Below are 22473 nucleotides of genomic sequence, written 5' to 3'. Positions count from 1 at the left end.
GCCTTTATCCAACAGTGACTGTTAGCCATAATGACAGTGAGTGAACTTCCCTATTTAATGACAGAATGCAAATTACCAGCTACTTTATCTGGGTTGCAGAACTCTAGACAACCACTAGATGGCAGCAAAGAGACACTAACTCTTTGCTGCCAGACTGGATACCTGGATGTCTGCATCCTAGACAGCCCTTATAGAGTTGTTCATTAGCATCTTCCCATGCATGTGAAACTGCCAGGGACATTTCTTTGCATTGGCAAGGAACAGAATGGTGCATTGTGGCCAACTTTAACAGATTAACTGATGAAATCACATCACAGCTTGGAGACAAGCTGATTGGACAAAATTGGCATAAGGTCTTCAGAGTCTGGGCAAAAGAAGCAGCAAAGGAGCTTATAAAAATCTGTTTTCAGCTGAAGCAATTAGCATGATAATGCCAGCACAGTGACCTACCTGCCACTTTGGAGGATCACTTTGGTTGATCATTCTTTAGGGGACTCGGGAAGGAATATTTTCTCCTAGGCTAGACTGGCTACTGTCTTGCCTCTTGAGTATCCAGTTTTATGCATATACCTGTGTGCATGTCCAGATAGTCATGAAAATAAAAAGTCATTTTTCAGGGATTTGTATAAGCTTCTTTAGAAAATGGGGAATATAGCAACTTCTAAAGGGGAGAATAATTGATACGATTATTATACTTAACTTCCATGTTGAGCAAATATGGAGTAGGCAATGGAAAGGGCAGGATTTGCTATGTGCCAAGGAAAGTCCAGTTTCTTTGGAAAACCATGGAGCAGGACAAATCTCACGTGATTTCAGAATTCTCATACAATATTTTATCAAATGTTTGTGGTAAGATTGCCATCATCTTGTAAAACTTAGGCCATTTCCTTGATTTATCTTTTAACAGGAAGGGCTTGCTTAGAGTTGTGGAAATGGGCTGTACTTAGGTGAATTGTAGACAGTTCAGAGAAATAAAACACCTTTTTATATTTGTTCTTCACAGCAAGGGGAATATAGGCCATATATTACATCCATCTTGAGTTATACTGTAATACAGTATTCTTAAATGAATGCAGTGGCTGGCTTTCTCTTGAGTAGCTCATAAAGCCTGGCAATGCCCCTTCCTAGGTGATACATGTACAATTTGGTTATCCAATAAAATTGCTATCGACTAGATTACCACTGTTTTTTATCTGCCTCATCCTCTCAACAGCAGTTTAAAGAAAAGTAGAAAAATCTGCAGTCTTACAGAAAATAACTTTCATTAAGTAAAAGCAGGCTATTATCAAATCCCAAATTAACATTTACTATGTAAAAGACATGCATTGCTGATCTGTAGCTAGAACAGCACAACTGGGAAACCCAAAATCAGCCATGAGGGAACATTCTTGTTGAACTTGGTGAACTGGGGAATTCTGGAAGTTGAAGTCCCCACATCTTTAAGTTGCCAAGGTTGAGAAACACTGCTCTAGGGAGACTGGAGAAATGGAGACTAGCCTTCCCCCACCTCCCGACTCCCTGGGGTATAAGAGGGAGAGACAGAATTGCAAGATTATGTTACTGTAGCCTATCTAGAAAGTAGTGTTCTAATTTTCCTGTGGAGTCTGTTTCCTGATCTGGTCTACCTTGAAGGGCTGACAGATTTATTCCCCACCACCATTGTACACAGACTCTTGGTGACTCACAGCATAAAAGAAAAACAACAGTAACAGTAAAAAATGTGGAACATAAAACTGACAATCGAAATAAACTCCAAGAGGCATCTGGTGTCAGCCCTCAAACACGCTCCAGAAAAGCTCAATTTTAAGAAGCTTCCAGAGGGTGACCAGAGTTGGGGCCAAATGCATTTCTTGTCAGAGGCCATTTCAGAGGCTCAGGCCAGTGATGGAAATATACCTCCAGGCCTTGGCCTCGCAACCTCCCCAGAAGGGGCACAACTAACTGTTTCTCTTGGTATGATCAAAGTGGTCAGGCTGATTCCAGTGATGTGGCCCTGAAGATCATTCTATCAATAATTGATAGAAGCTTGCAAAATTCAAGAAAATAAAAAATTGTAAAAAAAACCAAACTATTAAAACAGTGTTAGTAGAACAATGAGCATTCTGAATATGGGCATTATATATGTATTTATGGGGAGGTAGAGAGAGAGTTCCTATAGCTGGGAACTTCACTGAGGGAAGTAGGAATATTTTTTCAATTAAGAGAGCATACTGTACATCCTCTCTGACCAAGCTTCTAACCATTTAAGACCTCCCTGTCAGATTAGTACAGTACAAGTTTTCTTGAGTGTTTCAGGGGTTAAAGAGTGAATGTGTGAACATGCTGCCTTTCTTCAGCTTCATTGCCACCATAGAAGCTTGAACATCTGGAGGAAATGTAAAAAGAGCCAGTTTAGTATAGTGGTGAAGGTGCTGGACAAGAAACCAGCAGACTGTGGATTCTAATCCTCCCTTAGACATGAAAGCTGGCTGGGTGACTTTGGGCCGGACACTCTCTCAGCCCAATCCACCTCACAAAGCTATTGTGGGGAAAATAGAAGGCGGGAACATTATGTACACTGCTTTGTTGTACTAAATAAAGATGGCGTATAATAATTTCTACTAGTTGTACTAAATAAAGATGGCGTATAATAATTTCTACAGAGCTGGTTTGGTGTAGCAGTTAAGGCTCCAGGCTAAAAACCAGGAGACGGTGAGTTCTAGTCCCACCTTAGGCACAAAGCCAGCTGGGTGACCTTGGGCCAGTCCTTCTCTCTCAGCCCTAGGAAGGAGGCGATGGCAAACCACTCCCGAAAAACCTCACCAAGAAAACTGCAGGGACTTGTCCAGGCAGTCTCCAAGAATCGGACACAGTTAAATGGATAAAAATAAATAATAATTTCTAGTGCCAGAAAATCAAAATGAGGAAAAGTACAATCATTTCTAATGTTTGTTTCAAACTTTAAAAAAAAATTATTCCCCAATAGTTGGAATAAGCATTAACAGACTATTCTCCCATAGCTGTTTAATACAAGTTAATCATCATTAAGTGTTAGCCCAGCTTTTCTCAGACAGATCCCCTTGTGTTAATAAGCTTTGTTTTTCCCCAGCTGCTGCAGGCATACAGTAACTGTATTTTGATCTTACAGTTTTGTTAACTAAAATTATATTAGTAAATCTGTTTATTAAAATCACATTGAATTCAAAGATTCTATCAAGGATTCCAAAGGATACATTGGATTTCTCTTATGTAGAGTTCTGCTCCAGAACATTCTCATTGGCAGAACTGTGGGGAAGCAAAAATTGTCCTGCATCCTCCCCCTGGGTCCCTTGACATTCTGCTCCTGAAGGTTAAAAAGTTCTGCAGAACACCCATGAAGGAGTGCTGGGAGCTACAGAGGAGAATGGAATCTGTGAGGATAACCTCTTCTTCTTCTAGCTGGATCTCTACTGGATTAGTAGAGATCCAGCTAGTAGTCTGTGGACTGAAGAAAACTCTCTGAGTTATGCGAGAGCACGTTTGGATCCAACTCGGTATTTGTCCAATTCGTTTGTCCACATGATCAACCTGAATTTATTCCTTCAGATACTTTTTGTTGTTGTTGCGTATATGAAGATAAGTATGGCGATACACTTTGGAGCAGTGTGAGAAGGACGTGTTTATTCTAAAGAGGTGTCTATTAATGTTGTTCCCCTCTGTTCATCTGAATTTATTCCTCAATAGTAGTTAGGTGCCATGACATACGAAAGGTGTGGTCTTTCTCAGAAACTATGATTAACTTGTATTTGTAACTTATTGGCTTGACCAGCATATTTCTTATCTTGAATTAGAGACTATAAGTCTTTTTGGTTTGCAATCAGAGATCACCTGGGGTGAAATTCACACTTGGGCAGAAGGCCAGCGAAAGGCTGCCTACCACATAGCACTTGAGAGCCGTATGTAAGTCTTGTGCCCGGGCGCTAGGCTGATCAGGAATATCTTCTGGAAAATGTGCTGCACGAATGGGCAGCTTGCCCAGTTATTTATCCCATGAAAGATAAGAACCCCTCTGTGTAGGGTGTGGTGAAGAAGCAACAGACAGGAACTGCTGCCAGCAAACAAGGCTGAGTATGTGAGCTTCCTGTTTTTGGTTTTCAGTAACCATTTCATGAGCAGTCCTTTAAACTCAGAGAGATCAGACAATCATTCCAGCACTTCTAGAATAGCCCTCTTAATGCAAACTGTGCATTGAAAACCCTCAGATAATTAGAAGAGTCATAGAATTGGTGTCCACTTATGCAGACCTTTCATAAAGCTATAGACATGGAAGAGGTTCTCCTGCTTTCATTTGCTGGTCTTTTCCCATTTTCACAATACCCATATATTTCTACTCAAATGAAGGCAATTTCCCCTACACATGATTCTGCGTTTCTCCATCTTCAGATCAGTGTATAGGTTATATGTATAGGGATATGCTTTTAATCTCTCCAGGCATCTATAAGTCCTGATTATATAAGAGGTAGTTCATAGCTTGTACCCAAATGTATGTCTGAATAGGACCAACTTATAAAAGCTTGTCATCTGCCATTGGTGAGAAATACAGTAATGTGCTTTAAAAATAAATATTTGTAAAAATAAATGCATGCCCTATAATTACCAAAATGAGATGTCTTGTTTCAGTGTTGACCATTGAACAGCAGGCCAAAATATGATTGGTTTGTTTGGGATTTAGTGAGTTCTGTGAACCTCTCCAATTCGGGTTTATCCAACAAGTCATGGTTAAGCAAAATGTAGCTTAACATACTTTGTCTGATTTAAAACTTAAATAATGAAGCCTGAAACACAGTGGGACTTCTGAACATACTTTTTATAGGATTGCCCCACATATTAGCAACAGTACAAATGGGAGATGAGTGGGCCAGGGTAACATTTTACATAGTGTGCAGTTATTTTTCACAGTTAGGTTTAGAAGGGTTACTTTTTCTTGCAGAAATAGTTTTCTTGATTAAAAAAAAAGGTTAACTTTCATGATGGAAGAATGTGTTTTGGATTTCGTGTCGCATCTGATAAATCTGGCAAAAAGATGGGAATGAGTTTATTTTTAATTATTGTAATTTCAATAGTAACATGTGTATGAAATGTAATCAAGATGATGAAATGTTGATTTACAACAGGGTGGGTTTTTGTGGGTAGCATTAGACCTGAGCAATTATGATTTCAGTAACTTCAAGAGATGGATAGAGTAGAATTGCTCAAGGACCTACAAACCCATAATTAGTCTCTGTGTACTTCAATATATGTTTGCTCTCATGTTTTATAAGAATTATCAATGTTGGTCTCATAGGACCATTTTTTCCACCTTCACCCCAACTTTTAGGCAAGTGTTTCCAAATGGGTTCCCAGAGGAATACTTCTTAACAGCCACATTCCGTGTCAGAAGAAACAGCAAAAGAGAACGCTGGTATTTACTGCAGATTTTAGATCAGCATAACTTGCCACAGGTTAGAACAAATTTAGTTATTTGTTATTGTTATTTCTTTGTTTAATTCATTTTGAAAGCCCTTAACTTTGTGTATGTATATATTTTTGCTCAGGCTTACATCTCAGTTGATGGTTTAAAAAAAGTTATAGAATACGTCACGCAATCCACCAAGCGGAACTCCCTGCATTATGTATTTAAAAGCCGCAAAATCTATCCTATCTTTGACCGTCAATGGCATAAGCTTGGCATCAGTGTTCAGTCAAGGATGATTTCTCTTTATGTGGACTGCAGCTTAATTGAACAAAGGACGACTGAGGAAAAAGCTAACCCTGACTTTCAAGGAAAGATTCTCATTGCTACCCATTATTTAGATGGCAAACCTGTAGATGTAAGTGTTCAGGCCTGTGTTTTAATGAATTAAGTGGTTTTATGCTGCATTTATCAAAGGGAATTGGTGGGTTTTATTGTTATGTTGTTTTTGTACACTGTTCTGAATTTATAAGAGGGCAATATAAAAAATAGATAGACAGACAGACAGATAGATAGATAAAAATGGTGAGTTGGATAAAACTTGGATTATATCTGCTTATGAATTGGATTAACTTTGTTGATGGGACACTTTGCTGGAAAAGGAAGGGAATGTAATTATCTCTTATTTTTCCTTCTCGCTATAATTTCCTGCTCCCTAAAAAGAATGTTCTGAAAGCTTGGAACGCCTCAAAAATCATTGTAGATTATTAGGACTGAAGGGGAGAACTGGGAATAAACCAAAATTGCCTCCTCATCTCTTTTCCAAGTAGAATATTCTGTAGAAATAGCAGTCACATCAGTGAATGGAAGGAGCCTTGCATCTATAGAAGATCATATCTGAATCCAGACATATGTATTTTACATATATTCAGAAAGCAATTTTTGCAATTTTGATACACTGAGATTGTTAGAAATGAAGTCTGAATCCTAAAAGCAGCACATTTTTCTACAGTCTTATCTCTTCAGTACTGCAGACATCAGATAAAGCCTGAAGTTTAACTTGAGGTATTCTGAAAACTACTTATGTAGTAGGAAGTAACTTACAATAAAGAGGATACAGTGGCACATTTAAGAATACACGTCTGCTTTGGTACTCATTCTATACTGTGCTAAAAGTGAAATATGTTTAGAAATTATCTTCTTTTTTAATATAATTTTTATTAATAATTTTAATTACAATAGTAAAAACTAATACAAACTAAACTTAGAATGAAAAGAAAGAATAAAAAGTGAAGGAAAAAAGAAAAGGAAAGAAGAAACTGCCACCTCTACCTTTTTTTTCCTTTTAGGAAAGATGCTTCTCTTTTTTTCCAGCTTACTGATGACACATTTAGGCAAGAACTAGCATACCTCTATCCTCCAACTTCCCTTCCATTTCTGGCACAGGTCTTCTCCCTTATTCTCTCTGGGTTAAGATCAAAATCCTTTGAGCCTATGGCTATTCCCCTAATTTGTCTTTTTTTCTTAGAAAGTAGCTTTTACTGGCCATGTCGTCAATTAATCAGGCTGGAGAACCGTGTGACTTATGAAAAGACTCTCCTTTCCTCATTTTTTATAGGGGGAAAGTTTTTTTCCCTGATCCAGCCCCCTAAAATTGGTTTCTATTTTTCACTTGAATTAGGATATAATATTGCTTACTTTTTCCCCTAATTCCTCAACTCCATTGGAAGCATCTCTACATTTACTGGATATCCATCATGATCTTGCTTTTTATCTGGACCATATGGCATTCTTCTGAGACTGTTTTATTTTTGCTTTTCCAAGGCCAATGTAAAGGCCATGGTTTTCTACTCAGCATTTTTCCAGATGGATAGTCTCAACTCAAGTTTTGCTACAAATCTGACCAAACAGCTGTGCCCTCTTCCAATCTGCAGTCACTCCACAAGAGCACCAGCAGAATCAACAGCTTTCCTCCAGAGCATTCTGCTGCTGGAGCAATGTTGAGCAGCTACATGGGTTCAGCCTTTGGCCTTCATCCAGCATCAAAGTCTGAATATTTGCTCCTAGAAGGATGTGGCCTTTGGAAAGGTGTGGCATCTTTTTGGTCAACTTTTGATGACTAGATCCTTGTCCAAGTATGAAGCTTGCTAGTCATCCATGTGTGAGAACCACCAAGATTACAGTGAAGAAGAGCTGGTTACCATCTGCCATTTGTGAATTCACACAACACATTCTCCTACCTGACTTAGTCTCAGATAATATTTTTGTTCCTTTGGATCTCATTGAATTCGCCTTGGGAAATGAAAGGGTTCAGTGGTAGCCATATGGGGCTGAAAGTTCCAACTGGGGCTCTGCACAGGTATATCATGTGTGTATAAATTCATAGATGACTACTCAAAGGACTATAGATAGAGGTACCTTACCAGTTTTAGTTAATGTATATATTCTTGGTTAGAAAAAGCATCCTAATAGCTTATTGGATCATAAAATAGCGTATTTTGAAATAATTGTTTTGGCATCAATTCCTATGTAATTAATCTTTTTCAAAGGCTCACATCTTAATATACTCATATATTCCTTATGGTGATACTAAATTTTTCCCATATATAAAAATCCATAAACTTTGACAAGTTTATGGCAAGACAATATAACACATAATATTAAAACACATCTTATATGAACCTCTGTTCCATTATTTATATTATTATTATTTTAATTAATTTATAAAGCAATGTTATTTACTAAAAACTGTGCCCATAATAAAAGCTAAATAATTCTTCCTATAGTTTCACAATGTGATATATATGACTCATTAAAGAAAATGTTAAGAGGAAAGCCTTAACATGCTGAAAGTATTTAACTGATGTAGTCTTAAGTTTTTCATATACACAGTGACTGTGAGATAGACAAAAGTGCTTTCCATATCAGTCGTTAGTCATTTTTAAAGGAAATTGTGTTTAATAGGTAGTGAGCAAACAGCTGCAGCACTTCAGTTGTTTCACATCTGATGGGTGATTTAGTATTTCTGTTTAATAACTTGATAACTGGCTCATACACACCTTCCCAGTATTGTCTATTCAGTTAACTTTCACAATAGTAATACATGGAAGAGAAATAAAATTATAGCAATTTTATGCTCCTATATATTTCTCCTTTCCTCATTTTTTTTTAAATCAATGTGCCCCTCTTCTCACCCAGTGCCTCTAGTTTTTGGCACATTTCCTTTATTTCTTAATCCCTTTCCTTTGTTCAAAGGTCATCATTGACCCTTCCATCTGGTTTCTTTTTCCAGAGACTAAATAAATGTCTCACAGAACAATTGGCATGCAAAGATTCTGCTGCAGCATGCAAATTATTATAGAGTATGATATGAATGGAAAAAAAGGACTCTCTTGGCTACAGTACTTTATTTCTTAGAATGAAAGCAGTTTAAAAATATCATCTCTCCCCTCCATCCCCTCAGGTCAACTAACCCCAGGTATAGCAAGTTCAAGTTTTCTGCCTCCTACTGTATTGTGCAGATGATTCTGTGTAAGGCCCAGGCTAATATACTGTAGTTTTATTATTAAAGCATGTTGGGTATTTTCTTTTTTCAGCTTTCAGGCTGAAAATAGTGCTTTTGTTGGATAGATAGGTAGGTAGGTAGATAGACAGATAGACAGATAGATAATAGTTTATATAAATATAAATTATATAAATCTATATAAAACTCCAGGTAGGAAAAATCAAATGGATAGGGTACTGTGTTGGGAAGCCTGGTTTGATGGCAGTCCATGTGAAAAAGATCTAGGAGACTAGTGGATTATTAGATGAACATAGGCAAGTAGCTGAAAAGGCCAAGGCAATCTTAGGCTACTTTAGCAGAAACATTATATCTGGATCACAAGAGGCAATAGTTTCATTGTACTCTGTGCTGGCTTGACCACATCTGGAATATTGTGCCCAGTACTGGCCACTGCACTTTAAAAGGGACATGGAGAAGTTTGAGTAGAAGAGAGCCACAAGGATAATAAGGGGTCTGGAAATGGAGCTTTGAAAGGAACACTGAAGGAGATCAGAGTATTTCGCTTGCAAAAGAGAAGACTAAGGGGAGACATGACAGCAATCTACATTTATCTAAAAGGCTGACACATACAAAAGAAGGCAGACTTATTTTAATGTTGAAACCAAGGCAGGACAAGGACCAACTGGTTGAAATTAAAAAAGGAGTAACAAGCTAAATATCAAGAGGAATTTCTTTATGGTAACAGCAGAGGAACAGGCTACTTAGAACAATAGTGCACTTTCCTTGCTGGAGATCTTCCAACAGGCTGGGCAGCCCACCTGTTAGGGATGGTTTAATAAAGTCTGTCAGCAAGGAGGGTGTTGGACTACATGACTTATAAGGTCCCTTTCAACTCATACATTTTATGATTCAATTATTCTTGATAAAAAAAATAGTCTTTCATACGGATTGTTGCTCTTTCATGGTTTGTTTGTGTATATATATATATATATATATATATATATATATATATATATACATACATACATACATACATACATACACACACATACATACATACATACATACATACGCACACATACACATACACACATTTGTGTGTGTGTCCTTTCTTTTTTTGATCAGTGTCAGGTGATCCTGCTAATAAAAATCTCCATAGCAAACAGGGATATGATAGTGCTATATAGCCAATTGTATTATTCTATGAGATGGCATTATTGAAGGTGAATTAAATCAATTCAGCATGAATTGTTACATTCTTCCTGAATATGGGTGAACCAGCCAACTGGAGTCATGGCATGAATGGGAGGACACTACAAATCTGTATAGTAAATCAGTCTGCATTGATAAATTACAGAGAACAAGCAAAACCAATTGAAAGAGGGCATGTAAAGTGACCTTAAAGAGCGTCATATAAAGAGATATTTTTTAATAAACCTGTAGCTCTATAGGGCTATTGAGTTAATTCTGGGAGAGTATGTGGAAAGAGAGAGGGAGAGAGGATTCAGTCTACAACATGGTTGTGCGGTACTGAGATTTTCTGAGATCACCAATTTTGGCAAACAGTTTTACCAAGGTTCCAGGAATATCATGCCTTGCTATTCTCCCCTTCCTGCAGTGCTTCCATTGTTGCAGTAGAATGGTTTCAACTGGTCTTCTTTCAAAAGCTGAAAGACTAGTTGCTGTATTTCCTAGTTGGGACTATTTCACAGCAAGGAAGCAATAAGTAATAGTGCTATCTCATGACCCAGCCTATTTGGCTTCAGTGATGCTGCTGCAACAGCCAAGAACAAGGTTATGACCTAAAAGTTTTAATTTATTATTCCTAGGATTATTTATAATGATAAGTTAATAACAGCTAACAGAATTTGTATAAAACTCTGATTTTATTGATTTATGGTAGTGTGGAGAGAGGTAATTTCCATCTGTAAAAATAAATATTTCAGATGCCCAGAGAGTTGACCAAAGGAATGCATCAAACTGCAGTAGCTGTTGTAGTCATAAATCCAGCTGCTTTTATAAAAAGATATAGAAAAGTGCTACGGTGGGTTCAAATTTGATTTGGTATGATTGGATTAGAATCTGTGAGTTGCTCAGTTAGCTAATATAATACATGCAAATGCAATATTTTAAAATGTCAAACTTTGATGTGTTTAAAAGTTCATGGCCAAAATCCAAAACTCTGTTAGGGATATTTAAGCTTGTTCATTTCAGTGGGCTCAAATTATTTAATGGTGTGATGGATTTCGGCCACAGAGGTTTCAGGGTTGTTACTTCCCAGCTGATAAGCATCATCATGTTTACTAACAGATCGAACTTGGCCACATGATCTTACACTGCAGTCCAAGCCTTGCTTCTCAGGAGAACTGTTGTGAATTATCTGAGCATGTGGTAAGTTGGGAAAATAAAAATGTAAATATTCTCTTTCAGAATAGTACTTTCCTTCTACTCCATTTTAGCAATGTAACAAAACTGCATGCATGGCATTTTAGTATGGCCTATCATTTGAAACAAAATTTTGATTTTGATGATGAAATCTTTATTCATTTAGAAAATCTACAGTATATTCTACCGAAATGCATAATGGTTCTGGGAGCTTATGTGGCACAGTAAAATACCTATTTAAAAAATAAATACAAGAGATATAAAAACAAGGTAAAACAAGGGGGTTTAAAAAAATCTGTGGGGAAAATGATTGAGCTCCTTCCTAAACTCTAGTAAGAAATCTTGAGTTTTGTCTGCCTCTCAAGTGATAAGGGAAACATGTTCAAATAACCATAACAGAGTAGATTGGCGTCATGGGAAGAGGATCTGTGCTGGGATTCCTGTTGTTTCTGAGGAACTGCTCTGTTGGTATATGTTTTCAAGCATTTTGCTTGTACCATAGTGCGCTCTACATTATGAAGTAAGGGTTAAGTAAGTATGAAGTAGGAGCTATTTAAAATAACAACAGCATTTTCTGAAATTCCCTAACATTATTATTGCCAGATTTTCCATTCAGTTTGCTGAACCTGTCAACACAGACTATTTTTAATTTTTTTCACTATGAAATGTAGTCTTTGCAGATTATAGATACTGTAGATAGGTATAGATATAGATATAGATATACAGTCGATATAGATATATAGATATACTATAGCTAATATCATTCTTGATGAAGTAGACTTCAATTCAGGTAACATGTATTCATAATTTCAGCATCCTTTGGAGAAAAGCTTGAAAACTACTGTAGAATCACCATCAATTGGTCACGTTGGTGAAATACATGCACTTCCAATAATGGAAAAAAGTTCTGAAGAAAAATGTTTTTGCTCTCAGAACAAGGTATAACCCCGGTTCATTATATTCTTTCCACATGTGAGCTATTAAATGTGTGCTTCTTTGAACAGATTTGTCTTTTTACTTGAACGTTTATACCTTTGTTCTTTCCTATAGTATTGAACATTAAAGAAATTTATACAATATTTTGTTCTGTTATAGCCTTCTTAATCCTCTAAATGTATCAGGCCACAATTCTCATAATCTGAAGCCCTCATGATCAATGGCCATGTTGTCTAGAAATGATCATTATTATTTGACATGGTTAGGGACATGTCTGTAGTTTGCCAGGTTTGGGGAAAGCTTTTCTATAAACTGATTTATGTGCCTGAGGGGCAAAACATGGGCAGTGGTTATATAGAGTGATGTGTTGTACTGCAAAGAGGATGACAATATGTGTTAAAATAGTACAGAGTTACCTCAGGTCGGTGTTTTCAGTGAAATATCTTTTATTGTAGAAACTCATGTTTGTTTGTTTGTTTGTTTGTTTATTTTTCGGATTTCTATCACCGCCCATCTCCCCCCAAAAAGGGGGACTCTGGGCGATTTACAATAAAATATAGTAAGTTAACAAGGATGACACCAACCAGGAAGCTTAGAAACTTAGAAGTCTACTATAATAAAGGATTATGACAACCACTTCAGATTGATTGGAGAAATATTCCTCCAAGTTATGCTACAATGATGAAATATCCAAATGGTATGAATGGCTGTTTACAGAAATAGCAAGTTTGTGAGCCCATTCTCAAAGGGCTTAGCAGGGCCATTCTTAACTCGAACATAGCAGCTGTGTATCTTGACTGCTGTGGAAAAACATGGGTTATTTAATGTAACCCACAATTATTGCAACCTTTAAGTTAAAAGATGAACAAAACAATATGGGGACACAGGACACCCGCATATCCTCACAAATACTTCAAGTACATTAGAAGCAGGGAGCAAACATAGGTCTGTACATCGCTCTGACAGCAATCACTTGTGAATCAACAGCAGATGCCTTGCAGAGAAACCACATCGGTTTTTACTAAAAAGGTATCATTTAAGCTCTTGAGCCAGGCAATTTGCATGACTTCCATAAAGCATTGTCAATTAAAATGGTATTTCCATGTAATGTTCACAAACGTAGAAGACATCAAGCTGCAGCAGATATTTTGCAATAGAACATATCTTCTTTTCATTCTTTCTCTCTCATTACAGTATTACAGTATTCTTATGTCAAAATCTGAATATGTGTCTGTTAGCCAACTACTTTTCAACATCCACATATATAATCTTGAAGCCTAGCAATTGTAATTTTAAAATAAAATATAGTGGGAAAGTTGAATACACAAATGTTTGTGTATATATGCATATGCGTGTGGTTGTGTGCACTTATATTAATCAGCTTGGTTTACTCTATTTCCCACAGAAAATTAATTAAAAATATAAATTTTTAAAAAATACAGACGTGATGATGAGGATGAGGATGATGAAGAAGATATTCCACATATCAATGAACAAGTATATCTTCTGGGTGGGAAAGTAAAAAGTGGGAGAAGATAGGATCTATGAACATATCCAGAAATGAAGTCTTTAATGCTTGTCCTTTAGGGAACTGCCTAGAGCAGGATTTGAAAAATTGTTGCTCTCCAGATGTTGTTGAACTGAAAACCCTCTTCAGTCCATACCATCATGGCTACCAATGAGGGATAGTGGAAGTTATAATTCAGCAGCATTTGCAAAGCCACAATTCCTGATCCCAGGGATAAAGATTTAAGACTGGTTCTCCCTGCTTTGGAGAAAATGGCTTTTGTAATATCACCCAATATTATTCCAATCAGAAACATCAGCTTAGACCTCTTGAACACCTTGAGCAGTAGGTGCGAGACTAACAGTAGGGTTTGTTTTAACAGCTGCTAAAACATAGTAATACTGCCATAAGATAAAGCTTTGGTGTATTATACAAGTAAACTTTATAACTTACCCTGTAAGGGCATTATCTGTAGCACATTGCTTACTTGTCAAACATAAGATTCTAGAATAAATATCCTGGCTTTATTCTCAACAGGGAGAAGCAGGATTGCCAGGTGTAGCTGGTTTGCCAGGCCAGAAGGGAGAAAAGGTAAGGTTTCACAGGCAACATTCATATTGTCCTTTCGTCTGGTGAGTTGGTTCTCCAGAAACTGAAAAGACATTATGTCCATATTTGTTAGGAAGAGGACTTGCTTTGCGATAACGTCCCAATGGAGATATGCTCTGTCCAGACCGATTTGCTTGCCGCTGACTCTAATACCTTTTAAGTAACTGATGAAAACAGTTTTGCTTAGTATAGTTGTTGTTGTTGTTGTTGTTTTCTAATCAGTTTTAGTTTTCAGGGCAAGAATCCTCCAGTGATGCTGCTGGGTTTGAACCTGTGTGTGATTTTTATTTTTTATCCACGTGGTTTCTTGCTTTGATTTTCCTTTTTTTGATGCCTTCAAAATGTGATACAAAAAATGTGTGTGTGTGTGTGTGTGTGCCTATGTGTATTTAAATAAAGACATTTTCATTTAACTTTCTGTGCAATGTTATTTAACTGCCTGGCAAGTGTAATTTTTCAGTTTGAAGCAAGCAGATGTTCATTCTGTTAGAATCTTAGGTATATTTTAATTTGTTATTAGCAGTTGGAAAATAAATAAGAACAAATTAGAAAACAACAGAACGTAGAATTTTGCAGCATGGGGTTCCCCTGCCACATCCTCTTTATTCTACCAGACTTCCACAATATTTCATTGTCTCTACTCCAAAATTCAGCACTTCGTGTCCCTTCAGCTTTCTTTCAAGTGTTCATCTCCCACTCCTAGTATATGGTGTTCCTAGAGTTCATCACAGATTGTGCTTGTTTTGAACTGTTCTTGTAGTGAAGCTATCAAAACATGATATACAGATAGTCCTCGGTTAACAACGGTAATTGGAACCAGGAACTCTATCACTAAGTGACGTGGTTGTGAAGTGGGATGTCACGTGACTGCCTAAACTTATGACAGCAGTTCAGGCAGTTCCAGTTGCTGTCATTAGGCAAATCCTGCACAGTCATTAGGTGCGATATCATGTGATCACCATTTGCGAGCTCCTGCTGGTTTCCCCACTGACTTTGCTTGTGGGAAGCCAATAGTGAAGGTCGCAAATGGTGATCATGTGACTGTGGGACACTGCGATGGCCGCAACTTCAAGGACTCCTTGTTCAGTGCTGTTGTAACTTCAGTCACTGAACAAGTGGTTGCTGAATGAGGACTACCTGTAATTTTTTTATATATATATTTAGCTGGCTTGTTGCAGAGCCTGATGCTGATGAAGGGATGAGAGGAAGTGATTTGCCCAAAGTCACCCAGCTGACTTGCATGCCACAGGGAGGACTAGAACCTGGGTTCTTGGTCTAGCACTTTACCTACTACACCATGCTAGCTCTCTCCCACACTTCTTGTATATATATTCAATATCTGTGTTGTTTTTCTGAGAATGCTAATAGTCTTTAACTAGCCCTCTTATAAATCCAGTAAGAAAAAATTATCCAGATGGTTCTCTTGGTTTGTCATTGTCATTTATATTTCCTTTTTAAATGTTAAAGCCTCAACCAGTTTCTTTTGTAGATCTATGGAAACATCCTTTTCTAAGTCATTCTTTTGGCCTGTCAGTTGTAAATCCATTTTTGATACCATCTACACCTTGTCAACTAAAATTTGTTCTACATCTGTCACTTCTTCAATAACATCTTTTGGACATAGTCTAGCCATAGAAGCAGGCATCGTTACAGACATTGTTGGTATTGTGGCTACTATTTTCTGACTCCATTGCTCAAAAGTCTCCTTCAGTATTTTCATTGTTAGAACATTTTACAACACTTTACAGGCTTGTAAATCTTTCCTCTACCTAAAAACTTTAGTTCCCTCTAGTGTCCAGTTTTTGAAATCATGAAATTGCTTATCTTTGTTTTGTCTTGTAAAAACCAAAACAGAATCTATTTCCCACGAGAAGCTGTTTGTTATTTATAATTAATTCCAACATCTCATTGTAAAAGTTTCAATATTCCAATTTTATCTTGACCCCTAGCCTGTTTATAACTTTCTAAGATCAAAATTTTATTTAGCTTTTTCTGTTTATTTCAAATTCTTTAAATTCTTAAGCGTATGATGAAAATTTTCTTTCATTCAGAATTGAAGGCAGACTGACCCAGCATTTTCAAAATTATTATTCCAAAGGTCTCTAATAGCTTAGAAGTAGTTAATGAGCAAGTTTGAAAAGTGATTAGAAAGTGAGGTATGCAAACTTAGTGTCCTTTTAAAAGTCTCTGCCATGGTTGTGAGCAAGATGGCTAATCCCATCGTCTCCCATTGCTGAAACCCACAGAAATTTACTAAGAATAATACACTAAGAAAATTGGTGACTTCCAGGCAAACATGTATCAAAGGAGGAAATATTCTGGTATCTAGAATCATCCATTGTTTGCCACACAATTACAGGTGGTCTTTGCTTAACAATTGTTCATTTAACAATAGTTTGGTCTTACGATGGTGCTGGAAAAACTGGCTTGCAACCGGTCCTCACACTTATGACTGTTGCAGCATCCCCACAGTCACATGATCATGATTTGGGCGCTTGGCAACCAGTTCGCATTTATGACTGTTGCAGTGTCCTGCAGAAACGTGATCGCCATTTTTTACCTTCCCATCCAGCTTCCGGCAAGCAAAATCAATGGGGAACCCCATGATTTGCTTAACGACAACCTGGTTTGCTTAACGGCTGCAGTGATCTGCTTAACGACTGCCACAAAAAAGGTTGTAAAATTGGATTGGATTTGCTTGATGACTGCTTCACTTAGCAATCAAAATTCTGGTCCCAATTGTGGTTGTTAAACAAGGACTACCTGTAGTGAGTAATAATGGAAGATTTTGAAGTTTTAAGAAGTTGTAAGGTTTAATATTTTGTTAGGGGTCTCTTTTAGACTTAAAACAATGTGTTCTTGTTGTAATTAATAGGAAGAATATATGGATAAAATGGCATCTTATACATGTTGTTAGCTTCCTGCAAGTACAATGTTAACTAATGAATTTTCTTAACATAGGATTCTATTACTGAATGGTATTTGGAATACAGAGGTTTGGAAAAATTCTGTTATCATTCTGAGATTACAGTTTCTCTTCCTCTTTTTTCTGTTATACACTGGGGATCACACTGCCTAAAATGACCTTTGATTGATCAAGAATAATAGGCTATGCCCAGTGATCCATGCAACATATTTAATCTCTGACTTGAGGCTCTCTGGAATTCAGCAAGAGAAGGCTATTTGTCTCTAGAATTACAAGGAAGAAAATACAGAAGAGTTTAAGGTCCTATATTTACTTCCTTTGCTCTTCGGAGAACAAAGCATATGGAAATCACAGTCAGAGTTTTGGAAAAGGGAAGCTGGAAAGGAATGCTATAAAGGGTTTTTAAAAATGTTTTGTAATAATTCTGATAAATGTCAAGGACTAAAATTGGATTTCCTAAGCTTTTTATCTTTAACATTTCAGGGTGAGTTTATACCATGGCTTCATCCAGTAGGGATCTTCGCAATCCACAAAACATAAGCTGAGTTTCTTAAAATATACCCAGAGCTGATTTTATAACTGAAACTGCAGAGTGAAACCTTTTCTTAGGGAGATGGCCACTGGCACAATTTTATTTGTCCCCAGATTGTTCTGCAGAAGCTAATCGCTCCACATGAGACTGCACAATAAAGAGACTGATTAGCCACTGTCTTGGGAGAAGCATCACATTGCAGAGGGCAGTGGGCAGCCAATAGCCGCTCTGAATTCATTCTCTAGTATTACCCATATGTGTATACTTCTTTTACTGAATGAGAGCTTTTATCTGTACAAGAGATACAGTGATGCATGATGATCCTCATGTGGTTCAGGTTAGAGAATAAGTAGGTGATAAGTATGATAGCATTTTTATTTGACATGTTGTTGTGGTAGCAAGAGTCCAAACTAATATTTTAACTATTTCTTTTCCATTTCCTCTATTGAATAATCATTAACACTATGATTAATACTTATCACAGGGATGGAAGCAGCTTACTCAACAGCATAGGCCAAATTGAATATGGTTGGTGGGATCTTGGATTGTAAGAACTCAAAAGAGCTGTGTCGGGTCTGATCAAAAGCTGATCTAGTATAACACTATTACAGTATCAGTCTCTTGGCACTGGACTTAGGGGGAAGTAATTATTTTATTCATTTAAAAGAACTGTATAACTGCCCATCTTAAGCACCATAACCCTGGGTGGCTTTCAAATAATGATAAAACAGTAAAAAGCATAAAAACAGGATCATCTTATTTCAACAGGATCATTACAGAGTCTTCTGTAATGGGATTTATTGAAATAAAAGGGATAGGGTTATAAGACCTTCAGCAAGTGAACTGATTTAGAACCATTTTATTCCCCAGCATATTAAGGTGGAGACTTTTTCAGCTTCTAACAGCTTTCTTATGAACCACCGAAGAGGTTACTCTTTTCTTTGATAACAGAGGGAGCTTACAGGTGACTGCTCACCAAACTATCTTCGGGAACCTTAAAATGAAAATTACATTCTAGCAGCAGTTGACTTGAAACCTGAAAGCCATGAGGACAAGTGTGTCTTGTCCTCCAACAGTTGGCACCATTGACATATTTTATTTTGAGTTAATAACATTGAGGACAGAAGGTATTAGGGAACCCTCTCAATTAGTAGCCAGTGATAGCCTAACCCTCAGTGAATGTATATAATCCCTTTTTGAAGAAACACTTTGAAGTTGATACTATTTTTTTATTTCAGCTTCCACAATTTAACTATGTATTTTGTGGAGAAGTACTTCCTTGTATATATCCTGAATCTCATACTGTTCCACTTCATTGCATGGTCCAAAGTTCTAATATTATTTTTTTTAGAGTAAACTTTTTATTCGTTAAAATACAATACAAAATCATAAAACATTGTTGACATACATAACACCTAACACCACGTATACACATATAAACAAGTAAGACAATAACAATAACATACTAAAACATGGTTTCCGACTTTCATAGCTATAGATATACAAATAATTATCTTTGTAACTCTCTTATCATTATTTTCCCTTAAGTTACTATTATTTCTATTTATTTACTTCTTTAATATATAAATCCCATTATCATCTCTTCACTTTTTTCGATTGTATACAGGTAATCTAATATCAGTTGCCATATTTCTTTAAATCTCGTAATATTTTTTTCTTTTATTAAAATTGTTAATTTCGCCATCTGTGCTAGCTCCAATATTTTCATCACCCACTCCTCTATTGTTGGTATGTTTTCCTTTTTCCAATGTTGCGCATATATAATCCTAGCGGCTGTGATCATATATAATAATTACCTTTACCTTTTTACCATATTTTCTCTCTAAATCCTCTTCCATTATACCTAATAAAAATAATTATTTTTTTTTACAATTTCTATCTTAAGAATTTTCTGAATCATCTCAAATATTTGTGCCCAGAATTTTTCTGCTTTCTTACAGGTCCACCATAAATGGTAAAATGTTCCTTCCTTTTGTGAACATTTCCAACATACATTAGAAACATTTTTATACATTTTTGCTAATTTTTGTGGGGTTAGGTACCATCTGTACATCATTTTATAAAAGTTTTCCTTTAAATTATAACACAGAGTAAATTTTAATCCCTTTGTCCACATTTTTTCCCAGTTCTCTAATAAAATATTATATCCAAAATTTCTTGCCCAATTAATCATACACTCTTTGACTTGTTCATCTTCTTGATTTAATTGTAATAACATTTTATACATTTTTGTAATAATATGCTCATTATTTATATATAACTGTTTTTCAATCTCTGTTTTTTCTTTTTTAAATTTATAATTTTTTTATCTAATTTAAATCATTCACTTAACTGCATATATGTAAACCAATGACACTGGTGTCCTTCTCCTTCTATTTCTTCTCTTGTTTTTAGCATAGGTGTATCTTGTTCATATTTTATTATATCTCTATATCTTAACCATTTTATCTTATCATCTAAACTTTCCGTCCTTGCAAAAGCTTCTTGTGGCGATATCCAGATCGGTATATTTGGTAATAATCTACTTTTATATTTGTCCCAAACCCTCAATAATACTTTTCTAATAGTAAGATTTCTAAATTCTTTGTTCATTTTTACTTTTTCATACCAAATATATGCATGCCACCCAAATCTAAGTTCATGTCCCTCTAATTGTAAAACTTTTGGATTTTCTAACGTTAACCATTCTCTTATCCACAGAAAGCAACAAGCTTCAAAATACAATTTAAGATCTGGTAACCCCAACCCTCCTCTTTCTTTAGCATCTTGTAATAATTTAAATTTAATTCTTGGTCTTTTTCCTTGCCAAATGAAATTTGAGATATCTTTTTGCCATACTTTAAATATTTTTTCATTAATTTGAATTGGCAATGTTTGGAAAAGAAATAGCATCTTCAGTAATACATTCATTTTGATTATGGATATCCTTCCTAGCAAAGATAGTTGTAATTTTCCCCATCTTTCCATATCAATTTTTATTTCCTTCCAAATTTTCCCATAATTATTTTGAAATAATATATTATTATTTGTTGATAATATTACTCCTAAGTATCTAATCTTTTTTCCTATTGTAAAATCTGATTTAGTTATTAAAGTTTCTTGTTGTTTTTGAGTCAACATTTTTGTTTTTTGTTTATTTACCTTAAATCCTGCCACTTCTCCAAATTCCTTTAATTTCTTCAACAGATGTTCTATAGAATCTAGGGGCTTTTGTAATATAAATACTAGGTCATCTGCAAATGCTTTTAATTTATAAATTTGTTTTTTAATTTTTACTCCTTTTATTTGACCATCCCCTCTTATATCTCTATTGAGGACTTCTAGGACTAGAATAAATAAGAGAGGTGATAGGGGGCATCCCTGTCTCATTCCTTTTTCTATTTTACAATTATCTGTCAATTCGTCATTCACTATAATCTTAGCTCTTTGCATTGAGTATATTGCTTCAATCCCTTTCACAAATTATTTCCCAAATTCCATTTTCTCTAAAACTTTAATCATAAAAGACCAATTCAAATTGTCAAATGCTTTTTCAGCATCTAAAAATATTAAAGCTATTTGGCATTCGTTATGATGTTGTTCATATTCTAAAATATCGATCACGGTTCGTATATTATCTTTCAATTTTCTTTTTGGTAAAAAGCCACTTTGATCTTGATCAATAATTTCTTGTAGGATTGTTTTTAATCTTTCTGCTAATATTGAAGTACAATTTTTGTAGTCATTATTTAACAATGATATTGGTTTATAATTTTTGGTTAGAGTTGGGTCTTGTTCTTCTTTTGGTATAAGTGTTATATTAGCTTCAGTCCATGTCTCTGGTATTTTTGATCCATCTATAATTGAATTCAATAAGTCTCTAAATGGGTTTATAATTTGTTCTATAAAGTGTTTGTAGTATCTTGCCAATATACCATCAGGTCCCAGTGTTTTTCCTATTTTGAGTTTCTTTATAGCTTCTATTATTTCCTGATTTGATATTGGACTGTTAATTATTACTTGCTGAGTTTGTGAGACTTTGGGAGATTTTGCTTATTTAAATATTCCTCAATTTTATCTAATGAAATTTCTTGTTTTTCATATAAATATGAAAAAAATTATAAAATGATTTTTTGATTCTTTTATTATCAACTAAGTCTTCATTATTTTCCCTGATTTTAATAATCATTTTCTTCTCCCTATCTTTCCTTATTTTATAAGCCAGCCATTTTCCTGGTTTATTAGCAAATTCAAAGTGTCTTTGTTTTGCATATCTTATCTCATTTCTACTTCCTTTGTTGTCAGCAGTGAAATTTGTTGCTGTAATAATTTAATTTGATATAATAAATTATCATCTGAGGGTTTTTTCTGCAATTCTCTTTAATTTAATCTGATTCATAATTGTTTGTAATTTTTGTTGATATTGTTTTTTAATCATTTGATTTAAGGATATAAAATGTCCCCTCATTACTGCCTTACTGGCATCCCAAACTGTTCTAATGTCCACTTCATTATTCAAATTTATTTCAAAAAATTCCTCTTCCACTACTTCCTCTTTTTTTAAGATATTTTCATTCAATCTCCATTTAATATTTCTGGAATTTTCCCTAATTATTATATTTACTGGGTTGTGATCTGAAAAAGTTTTTGGTAAAATTTCAGC

At 35.6% G+C, this 22473-nt stretch overlaps 1 protein-coding gene across 1 annotated transcript in view; it reads left to right on the top strand.

Annotated features, from left to right (window-relative positions):
• COL19A1 (collagen type XIX alpha 1 chain) overlaps nucleotides 1-22473 on the top strand; it is a 182591-nt gene that overhangs the window by 37926 nt on the left and 122192 nt on the right. Inside the window, exons 4-8 of the mRNA XM_063313353.1 lie at nucleotides 5336-5459; nucleotides 5553-5828; nucleotides 11226-11306; nucleotides 12114-12239; nucleotides 14281-14334. Coding sequence (XP_063169423.1) covers nucleotides 5336-5459; nucleotides 5553-5828; nucleotides 11226-11306; nucleotides 12114-12239; nucleotides 14281-14334 — 661 coding nt within the window. The remainder of the gene's footprint in view (nucleotides 1-5335; nucleotides 5460-5552; nucleotides 5829-11225; nucleotides 11307-12113; nucleotides 12240-14280; nucleotides 14335-22473) is intronic.

This window comes from Candoia aspera, chromosome 1, assembly GCF_035149785.1.
Source record: "Candoia aspera isolate rCanAsp1 chromosome 1, rCanAsp1.hap2, whole genome shotgun sequence".
Lineage (NCBI taxonomy): Eukaryota > Metazoa > Chordata > Lepidosauria > Squamata > Boidae > Candoia > Candoia aspera.
The sequence above is the reverse complement of the archived record's forward strand: the minus strand, read 5'-3'. Positions and strand labels throughout refer to the sequence as shown.